Source organism: Siphateles boraxobius, unplaced genomic scaffold (assembly GCF_051911475.1).
Source record: "Siphateles boraxobius isolate OS27281-9 unplaced genomic scaffold, OSU_SipBor_1 25, whole genome shotgun sequence".
In the NCBI taxonomy this organism is placed as follows: domain Eukaryota; kingdom Metazoa; phylum Chordata; class Actinopteri; order Cypriniformes; family Leuciscidae; genus Siphateles; species Siphateles boraxobius.
In genome coordinates this window covers 14,576,556-14,596,796 of record NW_027508866.1, presented here as the reverse complement: position 1 = coordinate 14,596,796, position 20,241 = coordinate 14,576,556, and the positions used below count along the sequence as shown (strand labels likewise).

General features: G+C 40.2%; 1 protein-coding gene across 2 annotated transcripts in view; it reads right to left on the bottom strand.

The window, feature by feature from the left end:
* fgf11b (fibroblast growth factor 11b) overlaps nt 1-20,241 on the bottom strand; it is a 57,626-nt gene that overhangs the window by 15,659 nt on the left and 21,726 nt on the right. For both annotated transcript variants that reach the window (XM_077242823.1, XM_077242824.1), the window contains exons 2-3: nt 11,332-11,442; nt 6,217-6,320 (exon numbers count right to left, since the gene is read on the bottom strand). In XM_077242823.1, the coding sequence (XP_077098938.1) occupies nt 6,217-6,320; nt 11,332-11,442 (215 nt within the window). The remainder of the gene's footprint in view (nt 1-6,216; nt 6,321-11,331; nt 11,443-20,241) is intronic.

Below are 20,241 nucleotides of genomic sequence, written 5' to 3'. Positions count from 1 at the left end.
GACACACGTGAATCTATAATGAGTGAAACGCATTCGCTTTCCTGAATATTTAGAATAGACATGCTATACTATTTTATGCAGTATATAGTATGCATGCACAGATTGCTAGGATGAACTATATTTTCCAAAATGTGCAGTATAAAACACAGCATGATATTGCAGTGCACTAGACTTGACCCTTTCATGTCCAGTGTAATGAATGAACTTTTAGACAAATCAGCTGTTAGTGACTCATTATTTGACTGCGACTGAGTACAGGCTAGAGTAAAAATGCAAAATATCCATTTTAACACAGGACATGTTTTGAATACAGTTGATTACCATGGAATGAAAGTGTTCATGCTCAGCATTTTGAAGTCTTTAAAGGGGTCATGAACTGGATTATTTTATTATTTTATAATGTTGCCTGGGGTGCCCTTATAATGTTAGTATGATTTTTACATCGAACATTGTCATAATTAAGAAATAAAAGGCATTTTTCCTAGCCTGATTTTAGCCTCTGATTTGAATGCTCTGTTTGAAGGGGCGTGTCTGCTGTGAGACTTCAGTGTTAACGCCCACTGCTGTGATTGGCTGACATGTTTGCATGTGAAATAGCTAGTATTGCATGTGAAACTCTCAGAAACTACTATGTTTTTACTATTACAGTTATCGAGAAGATTAACAAATCTTTAAATGTATTGTTTGAAGCATATTTAAATCTATTCCATCACATGAAAGGTTGCAGTGATGAGCTGAGCAGATGACATACAGTCTGGTGATCGCATGAATAAAGATCTCATTATTGCAACGCAGTTTTTGCACACTCACGAATGCTTTTTCACCAAATAACAATGCAAACACGACGTAAATACAGGTAGAGCTTCGTTGTGCAGTGTAACAGCGTCATTGATTTCATAACGAGATATGATTGACTGACAGCTTGGGCGATTGGAAAGGGAGCGTTCATTGGTCGCTTTCTTTCTATAACTTAATCACAGTTTTAATATTATTTCATCTTAAGAGAAACGATGTGAAGTTGATCTTTTAGTCACTGATGCATAAACAGTATTGAATGATTTTAAGAGAAAGATAATACTGAACTAGAATAATTACACATCAGAAATCACTGCTCACAGATCAGGCATTAAAATAAACATGGCTACTTAAATGTTTGTGGCGTTGCTGGCAGATCCGTGTCGTAAAAGTCTGTTTGCAGAGCCTGTGTTGGAAATTGTGACTGATTTTCTGTTGATTTAATAAAGCTTAACCACGCATTCCTAATATTGGAATCCGAAGGAAGCTTATGCAGCAACTGTCTTCTTCCACAACCAGGTACTGCACAATATTACGTAAATGTTTATTGCTTGGTAGCTCGATCCAGTTTAGCAAAATTACCTCGTCGTAGGCCTATGTTATAGCATGTAATGCGCGAGTCGGTGGGCAGGGCTAAACAGGCCGTGTTGAAGTAGGCGTTGATCTTCTTTTGCAGAGGAGGGGTTTTATCCTCTTTGACATCATAGATCCCCACTTTGAAAAACCTGTCGTTCGCTGAGCCTGGTGTCAATAAAAACTTTTATTGGACTAACAAGGAAGTTTTCAGTTCTGAAACTTACAGGATATTCTTATAGTATGAAGACCTCCTGTATGTCAAAAGCTCAAGGAAAATTTGATTTCTCAGTTCATCACCCCTTTAAGTGGCCTCCTCAGTCCCCTGACCTTGAAGCCATTGAAAGCCTTTGGGAAATTATAAACCTGATTTGTGATAAGTCAAGCAGGTGTCCCAATGAAACTCAACTTTTAAGGACGATTTTAAATAAGTTTAACATGGCGCATACACAATGTTTAGTCAGTCAATAACCAGAAGAATTTCTGTTATAACAAAAAAATAAAAAAGGGAGAACCAACAAAATATTAATAAGTGATTACATTGTAGTCAATGTGTGCTTTAATTCCACATTGATTCAGAAATTTCAGCTCCATCCAGTTGTCAGAGGACATGGAAAGCTTAGTGTGTCTGTAATATGTACATACATGAAATGGTATATATTAGTGTTTAGCAACAACTACGAATACTAATGAGATCACATTGTGCAAAGACAGAATGGCCACAGAGTAACAAGATACTCAATTGAAGCTAGGGGCTTATGGGAAATGGAGGCAGCTTAAAATGCCGCAGAGGGTTTATGGGGATGAACAGCTACAATCTGCAGTTCATTACCTGCAAGGGGGAAGGAGAAGATCACTGAATCACTTACACTTCTGTCTCTCTCTCTCTTTCGCCGTCCCTCGTCGACTTGTGAGGGAATGCTGGGAATGAGGTGTGTTTTAAAGAAATTGCATGTGTTCTAGTTTGGATTCACATCGGTACGTCTCTGGCTTTTCATTTACCTTTACAAACCACATGTCTCTCTTTCGAGTCTGCGGTGTGATGGGTGCGATTGCATCTCAGTGGCGGAAGCATTCGGAATCTCAATACCATCTGCAGAGGAGAGAGTCTATAGAAACCGTTTATCAAACCTGAGATGAAGGCACCACAACACACACTATACACATCTTGTCTGAGGTCACACAAATCACACACCCACACACACATGCACCTATTGTGCTCAGACAATGCCATTATATTGCAAGTTATCTGGTAGAAACTTAGTTTGAAGCGAGTAGTTTAAAATCGAAGCCTGTGTCGTCTGAATAATGGCTGATCATGGCAACAGGCCCATAACTATTTCTGTCAGGAACCTTACAACTGTGTCAGCGCCTCCCACTCCTCATATCTTTCTCGTGTTCTCTTTCTCACCCTCTCTCGCTCAGCCCAGGAGGGTTTTTCCAGAGCATACTGTCTATAAAATGGGTCAGGACGGGACAAGGCTCTATTTTTATCAGAAAATCATTTTCTTAACTCCACAACAGGTATCTCACAGACCTTGATGCCCATATAACCGTAGAACAATAGCGCGGAGGTTCCCTCAGTAGTCCGTTCCCCATCGCTCTCCAGGGCTACACAGCTGCTGCCTGGATAGTTCAAGATGCATAACAATGAAGGCTACCGGAAAGCTTTCAGCTCAGTGCTGATCTCTGTACGGTTGGAAGTTGATGAAAGTTCAACCAGAAATGCAAATTCAGTCATATTTTACTCATCCTCATGTTATTCCAATATATATAGATTTATACATCATCATATGGGTTGGATTATGCTTCTTTTTCTTTTTGGAGCTTGAAAGTTACCATCCACATTAGTCTATAAGAGAAGCTCACATTCTGTGAAATATCCTCTTTTGTGTTCAGTGGAAGAAAGAAAATATAATATGTGTAATGATGATGACAGAATAGTGGGGTTCCCTGTTCTTGACCAATGAATTTCCACTCTTAAAAATAAAGGTTATTTATTGGGATCTATGGTTCCATAAAAAACCTTTATCATTCATGGAAACTTTTCATTGCACAAGTTCTTTAAAATATAAAAAAAACTGTTTAAATAATTTGAAATTGAAATGTTCCTCACACTAAGAAAAAATGATTCTTTAAGAACTTTTAAAAGGTTCTTTGGGGAATGCAAAATAGTTATTCTATGGCAACTTTGCCAAAACCCACTTTTGCAACCTTTATTCACTTTATGAGTGTGGGATTCTAAAAAATAATTTTTATTCAGACTGTTATGGCTAATTAATTATTAATACTATTTTATGAACCGTTTAATTTTTGCTCAGCACAAAGCCGGAATGTTTCTTTTTCATTAAACAGAACAAATTGAACAAATTAAAGTTAAATTTATCCTAATTACATTAGGGGATGAAAAAAACCCATCATAGACAATTTTCATCAGTCTTCCAAAATGTTATTTTGCCAGTTAAGAGTATTATTAATTTATAAAAAGTAAGGTTACATTACCATAAAACATCTGTTCCTTACATATGCCGTCAAAAGACTAAACTGTAAAAGGGGAGTACTTTTAGATAGCCATGAGAAGTCTAACTCACAGCTATTTTGTTAGATGTGCCATATTCAAAAGTAAATCACAATGGAACGTTGTCATAATTGCAAATTTTGTGGATTTTAACCTTTTAAATCATGCAGCTGAATTGCCTCTTCCAGATTTGACGGTGCATTTTAAACCTTAATGGTCATTACAGGCTTTGCACCAAATGCTGCATGAGTACATGAAGAATGTCTGCCCAAGTGGATGTATGAAATCCATTATGTGGCAGAAGAGCACAATCCCGGAGGCAGCTCGGCTAATTTACGTGGGCTTATTACAATGAGATACTTATAGAGCTTGACAATATAGTGGCATATTATGAATGACCTTCTCTTTAGCTGCAGTGAGGAGGGGAGGGGAGGGGAATGGGAGCATGCGGAAGAAAAAAATGCTCTGGGGACTGAGGTGTTTCCCCATTGGCTGTGTCCTCTGAGCCTCTCACACATTTGTCTGTTCCGTTACACACGCTTTCTCTAAGTCGATGGTTATCAAACACACACTTGCACTCGCATTTAAGCCCTCACATATGCTTAAAAAAAATATTATGAACACACAGATCCAATGGTGATACAACAAAACCCAGTATGATTTCCTGCATCCAGATGCCAGTTAAGCAGCACGCATTGTAAACATTCCCAAATTAATCTGCTTACGTAATCCCTCTGACATCGATTAAAATACACAGAATTCAATCTAATGATCTCTAATTCGACTGCAAGCAAAAATAATGTTTGTTTGAGTCCCAAAGACTGGAATAGGGTAATGACAGGACAAATTCGGATGGTTACAGTAGCACGGAAAGGACAAGTCTGTTAAGGATGAGTCCAAATGAAAGGGAATCGGTGAAAAGGACAGGGACAGGATAGACAGACCAGACCTAAGACATTAAAAAAGGGGAGGGGAGGAGGGACAGTTTTAGGATAGCAACGCAGGGCAGAATGTCCCAAGGCTTGCAGCGCATCGGTAAGCTACACAGGCTCTGAATTAGAGTCAGTTGCCTTTGAACCAAATGTTGCTATCCACTTCTGAGAAGAAAATCCCCTCATTTCTCAGTTCAGAGAGAGTCAGGAGACAAAAGCTCTCTCATCCCTGCATTCTAATCGGCAGCTCTGGGATGCACACAGCTCTCACACACACATATACACAGCTTAACAAACACACACTCAATATCTGAGAGCCGTCTCATCACGCTCTCTGTTCTCTTTATCCTGCTCTGGCCGTGACACAGTCTAAATATCTGCTCCACCTCAAGCACAATTTGGGTAATTGGACACACTGCATGGGATAATTCTTTGTTATTGTTTTTATGGGAAAGATTGACCTTTGAGAGGATTGACAGCGCATATCCAAAATGACTATAGGGTATCTAGTACATTTAAAACAGGATTCGAAGTGAGATTAATCTTTTTAAAATGTTTTTTGGCTAAATGCATTACTGTTCAAAAATGTCTGGGCTAAGTAATTTTTTTAAGCAAATAAACCATTTAATTCAGCAAAGATGCATTAATAAACATTTAAAAGTGACAGTAAAGACATTTATAATGTTACAAAAGATTTCCATTATAAATAAAAGCTGTTCTTTTTTTTATTTACCTTCTAATTTATGAATGTTAGATTTATCAAAGAACCCTGAAATATTGTGTTATATTAATATCATTTAAATTAATTTTATATTATGTTTAATATAAAAATATTAATATTTTAGAAGATTCTGGTGCCCAGTTCAGCCACTGGAGGGCTGCCTCAAACCTAATCCAACACACCAACCTGACCTTTCTAGTCTTCCTGAAGACCTTGGATACCTGGTTTAGGTGTGTTTCATTAGTATTAGATGTATACTCCTTAGATGTAGGATGGTGGTCCTGCAGGAACAGGATTGGACCCCAATGATATAACCAGAAAGGTTCAGCACCATGGAGAGCAAACTGGAAATTCAGCACCACGGAGAGAGTCCAAAATCTTCAACGCAAGGCCCAGAATTGGTACTTTCACACCATAAACTAAGCCTGACCTTTTCAGCATCAAGGAAAGTGTCTGCATCATCCTAATTACACCATCTTCTTTCACATCAGTTTATTTGGCCAAACTCTTTAATATGAGGAGAGTAATTAAAATGTCTGCATAATTATTTACCTCTCTAAAAGCTGCATGTCGTCAATTATCTGTGAATCATTATTGTGGAGACACATGGAGGGCACCTGCATAATTATTCTAATTATGATAATCATCAATCCTTAAAAGAGTATTCAGTCACTTACAGAGGTGTAGAGATATCCCTCGCTGTTCATGCCCAGGTAGAAACCAGTCTTCGCTCCCTGAATCGCCACTATCCGCAGACCCACAGGAATCAAGTTGAACTGTGCTGTGGGACGAAATCAAGAAGAATTCATACTCAGAGAAATAGATAAAATACTTGATGAAGAATAGCAAACAGTGTGAGGTGTCAGAGAGAATGGAATAATCAGGTTGAAAACTGTGTATGGTTGTCAATCAAACTGTCTTTTCCTGTCTAAGTGGGCAGTTCTTGGGAAGAATAAGCTGCAATGACAACCAGACTTTGTCAAATGTCTAGCTTTGCAAGACTAGAGACAACGTAACATAGGATGAAACAGGATAACAGAGATGAAGACGAGAAAGACACAGAAGAGAGGATGTAAAACTGTCAGGGATGGCAAAGATACTGGCATGAGGTGGGGGAAGGTATCCAATAGGGACTATATGTCCTACGTCTGTTGTCCTTGATAGAAAGATGGATTGTTTTTGATATGGATGGTTCAAGGAACATCACTGCTTCTGAGAGATAGCAGAAGACAAAAACATGCTAAATAAATGGCAATGAGAGGGAGGGAAAGACTGAGAGAGATATTCCCTCTCAGACTAAGGTAAATATTTCTGCAATTAGTCTTCAGTGAGATTTTCCTGCCAGAGTTTGACAGATGTATGACAGTATGTAATTGCTGTCGGACATTATTGTAAACGATTTAGCGCCATCAAATTCACCTCATTGGGCGTGAAGTGTTTAGGATTCATGTCAGACCGCCCTGTCACAACGTTCATGGGACGCTGCAGTAGTATGGTTATTTAATATGTGCGACAGTCATTTCAATAGACAAGCGTGACATGTAAGCTAGTCCTTGACAACCCAGACAGGAATGTGCTACACTAGCGCAACTGCCATCCCAATAAAATACTTCTCAATCCGTTACACACACACAAAACTCACACGGAGCTACATAAGGCACAAGAGCTCATGACACATCACATTCTCTCTCCTTACTGTCTATTTCCCTTCTAGAACAGTATATTATGGTGACTCAACAAAAAAGGATTGTGCCATTGAGACCTCAGGTTGAACCTGTACAGAAGAATTAAAGGGATAGTTCACCAAAAAATGAAAATTCTGTCGTTTATTACTCACCCTCATGCCGTTCCAAACCCCTTCATTCTTCTTCGGAACACAAATTAAGTTCTTTTTGATGAAATCTGAGAGCTTTCTTTCCCTCCGTTGACAGCTACGCAACTACAACTTTGACATTTCAAAAAGTTCATAAAGAGATTGTAAAACTAATCCATATGAATTGAGGAGTTTAGTCCAATATTTTGAAGAGACACTATCGCTTTAGATGATAAACAGACTTAATTTAGGCTTTTATTCACATTTCTCATCCATTCCTCCAACCACCAGAGGGAGCCATTGCCTGAGTACTGACTACTGCATGTTCTTCTTGCATCACTTCCTGTTCTTATCTGTTATAAGCCATGTTGTTTGTTCATCAAGTTGTGAAGTATTGCGTTTTTTGCGGAAGCTCAAACGTGCTGCATTACGCGAGAATGAACCTTATTGGTTCTCACACGTCAAGCGAACATGCTTGAGTTTCCGTTTACCATAACTGCTGAATGAGTTGATGAATGTTTATATGTGAATAAAAGTCTAAATCCAGTCTGTTCATCATATAAAGTGACCGTGTCTCTTCAGAAAATTTGGACTAAACCCCTCAATTCATATGGACGAGTTTATGAACTTTTTTGCAGCATCAAAGTGGTAGTTGCGTAGCTGTATAAGAAGAGTACAGAGAGCTCTCAGATTTCATCAAAAAGATTCAGCAACACAAGATTCATTTGTGTTCTGAAGATGAACAAAAGGCTTACGGGTATGGAACAACATGAGGGAGAGTACTTAATTACAGAATATTTGGGTGAACTATCCCTTTAACTTCCAGAAATGGAATACCAAGATCTTAGGTTAGCTAAATATTCTTCAGCGGTTCATTGCAGAAACTTAAGGTGCGTTCGCGTCCACACTGAATTCATTGCTGGAGTTGCTGAATTACAGGCAAATCACCTGACTTCATTTGTCTGCACTCCCACTAGTAGCCATTGCATTGCATAACTGCTCATTTACATAAAATAAAACTCTTTTCAACTTGCATTGGCAATATTTGCTTGTGAGCCTCAAAAAGGCAACACTAATTAAAAATGAATGACTTCTGATCAACCATTTAACCATTCATTTAAACCTAAATTAAAATTATATACTACTTTTTAAAAAATAAAAAATAAAATATTTTTTTTTACTTTTTCCCTGGCATTGACGAACATTTCCGTCATTTGTGAGAAAACGCCTACCCACCATTGATGGAATTTTCTGGCTTTCCGTGTTTTCACTGTTATATGGTAAGGGGTGCCATATAGAAGGATCTTCTGAAAGAGTACTGAATCTCCTGATCAAAAGATATGTGAAGAAGATGCAGAAACGAACAATATCGAGCCCGTTCTCATCCTTTGGCGGCATATGTGACGCCATATGACAAAACGGCGAAATACTACGCACATGGCACCCTTTAGCGTGAATATAACACGCGAACCCAAGGCGTCATAAAGTTGACTGGCATCCTTTAGCGTGAATATGAGACACAGACCCTACCCCACACCTAAAGCTACCCATCACAGTGCGTGTTATATTGACGATAAAGGGTGCCATGTGCGTAGTATTTCGCCGTTTTGTCATATGGCGTCACATATGACGCCAAAGGATGAGAATGCGTTAACAATATCATATGTAATCATATGCATACGTAAAATAACACGATCACCAGCATTAAACAGCAAATAAATCAAAACTGCCTAATGTTACCGTATAAAATGTCGACCCAGGATGAGCTATAGGAATGTGTAAGCATTAGCGGTATTGATGGACTCTATCTCCTCCATCTATTTTTGATCATTGTTATGAATCCAATCTGGATGTAGTCTTTGACAAAAACGTTATTTTCTCAGCTTTTTGCTCTAAAAAAGCTTTTTTTTTTAAACTACCACATTCAAGTGTTGGGGAAAAAAGAATGCATGAAGCTAGAATAAAATGTTTTTGTTGTTGATGTTGTTTAAAAGCAGAGTGTCTGTTGTTTCTTTTGATATATTGCATGTTCAGATATTCATACAACAAAATATTCTGGGGGCCATGGAATTTTTGTGAAAATGATCAAAAAAACACTGGCAGTGGCTGGCAAGTACCTGTCTTAATGACTGAGTCATTGAATCATTTATTCAACGATTAGTTCAAAACAGCTTATTCATTCAGAAAGGAAGCAAGTCACTTGCTGCATCTAAATTCGAATACTTCAGTAAGGTAAAAGAGTAGTATGTATGCCAGTTTACCCTGGCTTTACTGAGCATTTCTGTTTTCTTGTTTTTTTGTCACGTTTATGTTTCTCTGCCTGTTCTTGACTACAATTTTTGGATTACGGACTTTGATCAGTTTGCTGTTTGGACTTCGCTACTGTAAATCGTAAATTGCCTACAAATGCGTCCTTCTTTTCCTGTGCCGCGAAGGACAGAACAAGTGGATTCTTCGCAGGCAAGCCTATCCCAAGATTCATAGTGCACCAATGACTGGATATTTTTTTAGAGAAAATGCCAGATTACACTTTTAAAAGTAATTATTATTGGGATTCAATTTGTTTGAATATTCTTACTCGAACACTTTAAATCTGTTGAAATATTGACATATCTTACCAATTATGTGATTTTATAGATAGTTTATACTCTTTATTATGTACATAAATGGACAATTAATGGAAAATATTTACACAGGTTATGAATCCTCTTTTCTTTTCAGAAAGTTGAATATAACGTAAAAAAGTCAATGGGACCGCTCGTCAATGGCACCTGTCACAGTTGCTAGGCCACAAGAACAATCCTATATGCTAGACCGTCCCATTTAACAACGTTCGGTCTGACCTTCATGGACCTTCATGCATCCTTCGAAGGATGCAGCCTCTGAATTGTGACATAGCTTATGAATGGCAGTGAAGCAACTGACACTGGTAGGTCACGTGACAGTAACCACATGGCGATGTAGTACGTACAAATTTCATTCATACTATCCATATTCACACTATATACAACTTACTTTTTTTAACGGTCACAAAGTCAATTCAAATTCAAATGTAGTACCTACTCAGAAATGTACTGTATGTGATTTTGGACGCAGCTCATGTTTTTATGAATGGGTTACTGAATCAATCACTCGATTAGTTCAAAATGGAGATCCATTTAGTACCGAACCACCGTTTAAATTTTGCACAGAGGTGCGCAATGGTTTTGTTGGAGTTTTGTTTAGAACAATTTGTATAGGCATTCCAATTGAGTTCTATGTGGCCATTCACACAGAACTAGTTTTTGTGGGTAACAACGGGAGACGCAGAGCAGTAGAACCGAAAAAACCCGGCAAAGTATAGAGATGTGTTTTCCAAAAGTTTAACTTAAGCGCTGTCAATCATGACACGCTTCAAATGATGTAAGCACAACGGTCAAACATGTCCGTCTAATGCATAGAAAAACAATGGAAAAGTAGCACAGTGGAATTTTGCAATGTGAGTGACATATTAATTAGTCAGCTCAGACATCGTTAAAACAACAATTACCATATTATAATAAAAAATTAATCAATTCCAGACATCTGATTAAAATACACAACAAGGCCAAGAATATGTGAAAATCTTCTTCTAATTATCAGGTTTGGCCTTAATTCCAGACAAGACAAATATTCATGATCTTCAATTCAGCTGAGTTTGATTCCCCAGAGTTGTACCAGTGACCATGGGTTATACACCTTAGGCCTGACATAAGGGACATATGCCAACACAGGCTTTCAAATTAATTACAACAGACAGACAGACAGAACATGTACGTGAGGAGACTGTAAGACAGAGGAAATTAATGACATGAACAACAAAAGTTATTTTTATATCCGTCTAGCAGTCGCAGGAACGGACACACACAGACACAACTCAAGAGTTTCCACATCTGACCAACCAAAGGTCACACTGTGCTTGTCAGGTGTGAATTACAAGTGAGAAAGAACACGCGCTTACAGAAGCAGCTGTTCTCGTCCCTTGTGCCGTCCATGATGCCATCCGGCAGCATCTGCAGGTAGTAGCCGTGCTGGCTGTACAGACGGGTGACGATGCCTTTTAGCTGTGGCTCTGCAGAGAGAAAACACAATCACAGACACACAACATTAGTCTGGGGAGAAAACATCACAGTTTGTGGTTTGCAACTTCATTAAGGCTTCATTAAAACGTACACAGAGTTAATTCATTAACAGTGCCTCAAGATGTACTTTTTGAAAAGGTACCGCCCCAGTGACAGCTTTTGTACTTTTTGTTCTGAGCGTTCAGGGAATTCAGACCAAACTTCCTGATGTAAACATACATGAAAGAAAACAATTGAATGCACTACTGTTCAAAAATGTTTGGTCAGTAACATTTTGGAGAGAAATTCATACTTTTTCCCCCTTAAAAATGAATTAAATTGATGAAAAGTGATAGTAAAGACATTTATAATGTTACAAAATATTTATGTTTCAAATAAATGCTGTTCTTTTAAACCTTATATTCGTCACATAATCCTGAAAAACAATGTACTCTATCATGGTTGACACAAAAATATTAAGCATCACAACTGTTTAAATAATTAAAATATAAAATAATTTCTGAAGGATCATGTGACACTGAGACAGTGTTTTGAACAGTTGTGTAAATAGATAATGTGTCCAATAAACTGCATTTAAGTCACACCTACAAATGTATGAATGCCAAAGCAGACCAAAGCATTTATTTGTATAGAAACTTAGCATAACACTTTTCATGAAAAACATTTTACAACGTAAGGTGAAATGGGTTTATAATTATACAATATAATATAAAGACAAAAAGTATTGCAACCCTTTCTGGTAGTTAAACTTTTTGGAACATGAAGATCATCAAATTAACTGTTAACACCTGTGGATACTCTGCTAAGACTCCTTGAGGGGAACCGATTTCATCCATCCATTAAAAATCACCTTGGGACCAGTTGGTTAAAAGTAATTGCAAAAATAGCTGGGAAAAGTCATGAGAAGATATAGCTTGCAGTTGTGGGTTATCTAATGCAATGAAATTCCTACATTTTTAAATGTGGTTCACATGTCCAAAAACTTTTTTTACATTGGAAATTAAATGAAACTAAAAGATCCGTAATAATTTAGCCTATTAATGTAATCAAGAGCTACATAAGCCCGGTATGGGGAATGAATAACAGGACATGAACTAACATGACAGACAAAAGGACAACTGGCAAATGTGGTTACTGCAAGTGAACTTTAATGTATTTTGGTTCAGATTTTCTTTTACCTTTTGCTGTTTTGTTCATGGTTTTCAAGGATGAAGGGTTGTGTCAAGCAACCTGTGAATTTCTGCCAAAATCCTTAAGAATTTGATTGGATGCCTATGCTCCCTTTTTAAAAGGTCACATGTCGATTTATTTTGCTATGCAAATTATTAAGCACTGATATAGTTTTTTGCATGTGGCATTGTTTCTTCCACTGCTGTCCACGATACCAGCACACCTGCAACCCATTTTCGGGCCAAGACCCACCAGTTAGGAACCACTGGCCTAATTTAGCATCAATATCCAGAGCACAGCTGTTTCTTATGCACATGAAGATGCCTCCAAATGACCTATAGGGTCAGATCAGAATAGGCCACCTTTCGCAGGCCTCACATATGGTGCAGATGATGCATTAGTCATGAACATTTAGTATCCATAACTCACTTGGCATTTACACTTTCTCATGTATAACTGCTTGAAGACAATGTTTGCTCCCTCATTCCCAGTGGCCACTTTACCATGAACGATTCACAGTCCATCCTATAGCATTGTATTCACGTTAGCCCCATCTTTATTTTTAGACAAGCTTTGGTCACTTCAGGACTTTCGGAAATAAAATGTGTATGCAACTCTATTAAAGATTTATACGAATTGCACGTTTATTTATGAGATTTGAGTAGAAGAACAGAAGCTGAATGTTTTATTAGTACAGTCCCTCCGGCCCAGTTTGTTCATTTTAGAAACAAGCAAAAGGAAAGCTAAATAAAAAATTGCTTGTAAACAGACTACCTGTAGTTTTAAAAAAATGTGTAGTTGTAGTTAATGTAGTGACCACGTTAAGCACAGTTTCTTAGGACCAGCTGATTCATTCCCCACAGTGAAATTCAAATGAAAGAAATCTCTCAAGGAAGAAAAGCGATTATCTGGAGGGATAGGCTGGCTAGTTTCCACTGCAAAGGACATTAAAGGTTTGTATTGTATAAATGTCGAGCCGGTGGGTTAAAAAGACAATCAGTCTCAAATTCATCATGCTTCATCATGTCAAACTTGAAATGAACTGAGAACTGCTTTGTTGTAATTAATGGTTAATCGGGCGATCCAATCACAAGTTAATGAAGATCTTTTTCCGCTACACGTCCTGCAGAGTGAGTGTGTGTTCTTGAGTGTTTCCTTCCACTTTTCTTTGCTGTCACGACACCTTTAGCAATGCAGAGGACTGAGGTGGAATCTGCTGAACTTTTCCCAAGACCCGGTAAAAGCCCGTATTGATTTCACCCACGCAAATCCTGATAAAAAATTCCACTGACACAAAGAGGTTGCAAAGCTCAGGTTTGTGTGTGTCTGATTGTGTGTATGTGTTTTATCTCTAGCCTGTGATCAGCAAGAAGTGAGTGTTGGTAGGAATAGGACATTTTTCTGCTTTCAAGTACACATGCGAAGCTCCTGTTTCCGAGGCGAGCAGTCGGTGTATTTGGTGTTTCTTCAACTAGAAGCACTTTGGACCCTGTGGACATAAACTCTCTTAAAACACACTTTTAACCTTTGCACTGTTTTAACTATCAACTAAATTGTCCAATTGTTTAAATATATGAGAAATTATGTCATGCATGTTATAAACATTTCCACCACAGTGTCATTTGAGACAACATTTTTTGGTAGAAATGGCCTTTTAAACATTTTATATTTTTTGCATGACTTGATTGTAATGGCACACAATACAAATACTCTGCTAAGTGATATTTACCTTGATTTTACTTCATCATGTCTCATATTGCATCTCAAGGTGCTCTTCACTGACATTGTCCGAGAGTACACAGCTCCGTATGTTTTCGAATTGCTCTCGCGGTACTTTGATGTCATACACGGATCGGTCTGCGCAGCGCCGCTTCAAGTCGAACACACCTTTTCTGTTGTACCAGTGGATAAGCATAAGGTAATACACCTGCATCACTTTTACACCATCTAAATTATTTATGCATGTTACCTAGCAGATAATTCCGTTGATAATGTAAAGTCGTTAACTTTACATTATCAGACAATAAACTCAGTCGCAACAAATATTACTGAAATACACTGCAATGAAATTACTTTGCAATTTGCAAAACCATTTGCAACAAAATACTGCAGAGCTGCTTTCCACCCTCTTTCAGCATCACAATTCTGAGTTAGCTTGGTCATTTACACGGACAACATGACTACAAACTCATTTTTTTTTCGTCTCTTAGTCTTTCACCCTCTCCTTCAATTTCTAATAATTACCTATGTGGTGTAATAATATGATGCATTATCCAACCAAAAAAAAAAAAGAGGAAGCATGTGATTATTTGCCAGGCAAGGTGGGGGAAGGGATGCATTTGACATAATTTCATTAGAGAAAATGGCTCTATATGTATTGGACAGGCATAAAGTATATACTTACAGCCTCATTTGACAGCTGAAGCATGACAGAGCTAATCAGAATCTCAGCTGCCCTCCACTGGAACGGCGACACTGATGATTCACTTTAGAGTATCAGCATAAACCGACGAGTTGCGAACAGCATCCCACGCTACTGTTAAACAGCGGGAAATTGGGGCTATAATGGCTCTTCATCATCACATCCAAAAATCAGCATGACACAGCAAAGTGACAGAACACAGACACACAAAACACATATGGTGTTTAACAGCATTTAATGAAGCATGCCATTTTGTACTAATTTAGTTCTGCGTAGGAACATGAGTAAGTGGTGGGTTGCTCTCAGTATATTGAGTAATACTAGTGTTTGGACTTTGCAGTCATATCCCAGCTAACAAGAATGTTCTCAGAACTTTGGCTAACGTATGAACAGACATTATTCCAGTAACATTAATAGAACATTCGTTCAAAGTTATCTGGTCTTTAATAATGTTCTAAAAACATTAGCACAAAAACATTATTTATACATTGTTCTTGTTTTCTGAAACATTTTCCCTCGGGTCATTTTGACCCGGAAAATATTTTGTAAAAATTGAGTGCTCATCAGAGGGCTCCAAGACCACAGGACTTTTGTCGCACTTGAACCACGAATACACAAAAAAATGTAATGGATTTGAGGAGTTTTGTGGTTGAATTTTAAAAATGAAACAAATCATTCCCATCAAAGAGAATCGTTTGTGTTAAGTTTTAAAATAAATGAGGTTGAAAATGAGTGATACTAAATAACAAATGGAAAAAAAAGAAGAGAAAGAGAATTGAAAGATGTTATTCTGGGAGCTGGATTAACTGTATAAAAAAGAGATCCATCTCTGTGTAAAAATCTTAAAAGAGAGAGAAAATGAGGAAAGAAAGAAAGTGACCGCTATGGGTTCGCCCAGCATGCTGTTTATCCGGCGGAGATGAGGTGTGTGTGGGGAGTGGTAGTGTGCAGTGTCCATTTCCAGGCTGTTACAGATGGTAATTTTGTCAGAAATCACTGAGCTGCTGCCAACTCCACGCTGGAGATACAGCAAGTGACGGTTGGTGTGCTGTGTCGAATCCTGCCTGTGAGGACCAGCTTTTATTCTCTCTCACTCATTCAGACTCACATGCACTGGATCAAATACTGTTTGCAAGGATTTAGCAAACCAACTGTAAGCTGCTATTGGAGAAATAAATGCTTGAATTGTTTATGTTGGATTTATTTTATCAGTCATTATTTGTCTTTCAGCTTCTAATCTCTACAGTTATTTCACAGTTCCAAAACCATATGATTTCCTTTTTTTCCGTGTAGCAAAAAGGAGAAATTTTGAAGAACTGTTCTGGCTGCTCTTTTCCATTTCAATGGAAGTGTGTTGATGCTTCCAGGGATGCAAAAAAAATCCTAAAGGAGGGCCATAAATCTTTCATTTTCCAAGTCTTCTGAAGCTAGTCGTTTTGAAGCTATGATTCGTTGAAAATTTGCAATTTGCAATCCAAATTGCAACAGTTAACAGATCACTTAAGGAGAGAAGTATCAGTGAATAAAATATTTCAATTTTGGTCTAATCCTCACACACTGTTTAATAAATATATCAAAGGAGTTCAGAAGTATTGGAATATAGCACACAACACAAGTCACATGTTTTATACATGATTAATGGTGTCCTTTTTGAAGCTTGAAATTTATTGGAAGAACATGAAGGTGAGTAAATGATGACAACCTTTTTTTTTTAAGTAAACCATTCCATTAAGTAGAAGCAGGCAGTAAGTTTAAGTGTGTGTTCAATATGCCAGACATTATATTGCATTAGGTAAAATAATGCACTTCATCCTGTTACACAACGCTTTGATAATCTATTGCATTAGTGCATACATGTTCCCTATCAGGGGCAGGGCTTTATCTCTGTTTATCCCTCCATGGAATTATATGTTACACATCATACTTCTTTTTAAAACTACCTCTTTGCTTAGTGTTTGTTAGGTAGTATTAAAGTCTTCTTTGGCGTAACTGACCAATCCCACTTTAGCAACTGTTGTCATTTACCAAACTTTTGCTCTTTTTAATGTGATTTTATGTACTGTATGGCCAATTTTTTGAGCTAAACAGTATTTTAAACGGTAAGAAACTTTTGAGTATAGCCCCTGTGCCCAAAAACATGCATGCAAACACTGTTTGACTTGACGCGGCGCTGTATGCCATCAAAGTATCATGAGAGCAATTAGAGAGCAGACGGTGCTTATGCTTTCAAATCGCTCTCGCGGTACTTTGATGGGATACACCGATCGGTCACACCTCTTAAGAGCCAGTTCTTTTAGAATACGTTTACATGCTTGTAGCGAGGGGGGCGTGGTCCAGCGAGGTCTGCAGCAGAGGAATAGGGGCGGAGCCGAGCGGTAAGAAAGTAGGTCAAGTGCAAAATGACGAACACCTGTTTCTGATTGCAGTGATTGGCGTGGGGAGACTGGATAAAAGCCGGGCGGTACGGGAGTTCAGGGAGAGAGAAGGACTGGGAGCTTGTACACGAGTGGACTGAGATACTTCCTGCCTAAAGGACTGTTTATTTTTCCGGACGAGTGCTATAGTTTACCTATGATGAAGGCGCCCCGCGCAACTTTCTTTCCTGTGTGTTTATTTCTTATTAATAAAGTGTACAAGTCCCAGTCACACCGACCCTTGTCTTCTTCCATACTCACAACACTGAGCCTTAAACTTCTCTACACTGGTGCCGAAACCCGGGATGGAAGAAGGAGCCGCCACCAGATCATCTCCGTCACCACTTGAGGACATCATCCACGCGCTCGCGGGACTCCACCAGGAAAAACACCGGGCCCTGCTGGATGTAAAGGAGGAGCAAGAACGGAGGTTCGAGATGCTCCTCAGGGCCCAGCGAGAGGACCGCAAACTGTTCCGGAGCTGGATAGACCGGGAGGCTCGGGCCGCCCCCTCAACACTAGCTGCTGCCTCGAGGCTGGGGGCTGGCCCCTGTCGGACTGGCCAGTGCGGCTGATTCCCTTGCTGTCTGGGGAGGCCCAGATTGCCGCACAACAACTGCCAGTCCAAAACCTCCTGGTCTATCAGGACTTGAGGCGCGCCATTCTCCAGCGGGTCGGTCGGACCCCTGAGGAAAGCAGGCAGCGGTTCTGGTCATTAGAACTCGGGGAGTCTGGCCGACCCTTCGTTTTCGCGCAGCAGCTCCGGGACGCGTGCCGCAAGTGGCTGATGGCCGGAGGTCGCGACGTCGAGGGAGTGATCGATCAGGTGGTACTGGAGCAGTTCGTGGCGAGGCTGCCCAAGAAGACTGCGCAGTGTGTCCAATGCCACCGCCGACGTCGCTGGACCAGGCCATCCAATTGGCGGAGGACCAGCTGGTGCCCAGGGGTCGGTGAAACCCTGTCATCATCTTCTCTCTCGTCTTCTTTTTTTCTTCCTCTGCCTCTTCTCCTCCTATCCCTGCTCCCAGGTTTCGAGGAACGGCTGCACCCCGTCCAGCGCCGAGGTGGAGTTCTGGGAGCACTGCGGAGCCCAGTGAAAGTCCGAGGGCGACTCCGCGGAAATTCGGCTCCCGAACCAACGGCGGTCCAACACTGGCGTTTGCGCTCTCCCTACGCCCACCGCTTGACCCACTTCCCACCACTGGAGGGGCGGGGAGGTCTGGGCCGGCCTGTTGGCGTTGCGGGGACCCTGGGCATTTGATCGACCACTGTCCAGTGATGGAGGTAGGGACACTGGTCAGGGTCCCCAACACACCGCAGGCTGCCCCCGGTCAGGGCGGATTGTACCAAATTACGGTGAGCATAAAGGGGGGTACGTATCAGGCTTTGGTGGATTCAGGTTGTAACCAAACCTCAATTCATCATAGCCTGATGCAATCCGGGGCATTGGATAAGAGCCACGCGGTTAAAGTGAGGTGTGTGCACGGGGAGGTGATGGAATACCCTTTAATGCCAGTCATTATTCAATTCAGGGGACAAAAGCATAAGGTAGAGGTGGCTGTTAGCCAGCACCTCCAGCATCCGCTGATTTTGGGAACCAATTGGCCAGGGTTTAAAACACTATTGGGGCATTTGTGTGCGGCTGCTTCTGGGACGAAAAGGAAGCGGGGGAAGAAGGCGGTCGCTCAGGTAGGAGAGGCTGTTCCGGGACCGTCGGAGCCTGTTTCAGAGGAACGGAGCAGGATTGAAAGGAGAGATCTTTCAGAACGCGATGATTTTCCTCTGGAGCAGTCCCGAGATGAAACTCTGAGAAATGCATTTAATCAGGTTCGCACAATCGACGGACAGCCTCTTCACCCAGACCGACCGCTTTCATATCCTTATTTTGCGATTATAAAAGATAAGTTGTAATGGGTGACCCAAGACACCCAGTCAAAACAAGATACAACTCAGTTGTTAGTTTCAAAAAGCCGCCGGGAAATGCTTTTTCAAGCGGCTCATTGTAACCCGATGGCTGGGCATTTAGGTCAGGCAGCTAGACTTAATCGCCTAATGACCTGATTTTTTTGGCCGGGCATCCACGAGAATGTGCGCAAGTGGTGCGCCTCTTGTCGTGAATGTCAACTGGTGAATCCGCCGGCCAACCCAAAAGCACCTTTGTGCCCGATTCCGTTGATGGAGGTCCCCTTCGAGAGAATTGGTATGGAAAAATTGGAAAAATTGGGATAAATGGCTAGAACCCCTCTCGTTCGCTGTACGCGAGGTTCCCCAAGCCCCACGTGGTTTTCCCCCTTTGAGCTTCTCTATGGGCGTCAGCCCCGCGCGGTGCTGGATGTGCTTAGAGAAACTTGGGAGGACGGACCTTCGAATAGCAAAAATTAAATTCAATATGTCATGGACCTGAGAACAAAACTCCACACTTTGGGGCGGCTCTCTATGGAAAATTTGTTACAGGCCCAGGACACGCAAAGTCGGTTGTACAACAGGGGGACTAGGCTACGAGAATTTGAACCGGGAGATAAAGTACTTGTATTGCTTCCCACGTCCAGTTCTAAATTACTCGCAAAGTGGCAAGGACCCTTTGAGGTTACACGGCGAGTGGTAGATCTCAATTATGAGGTCGTTCGATCAGACAGGAACGGGGCACGTCACATTTCTCACCTTAATCTGCTAAAAAAGTGGAGTGAGGTGGAATCCATAATGCTGGCATCGGTGGTGAGTGGGGAGGAGGATCGCGGTCCAGAGACGAGCTTAAAATCACAATCTCTCGCTCTGGCACTTGG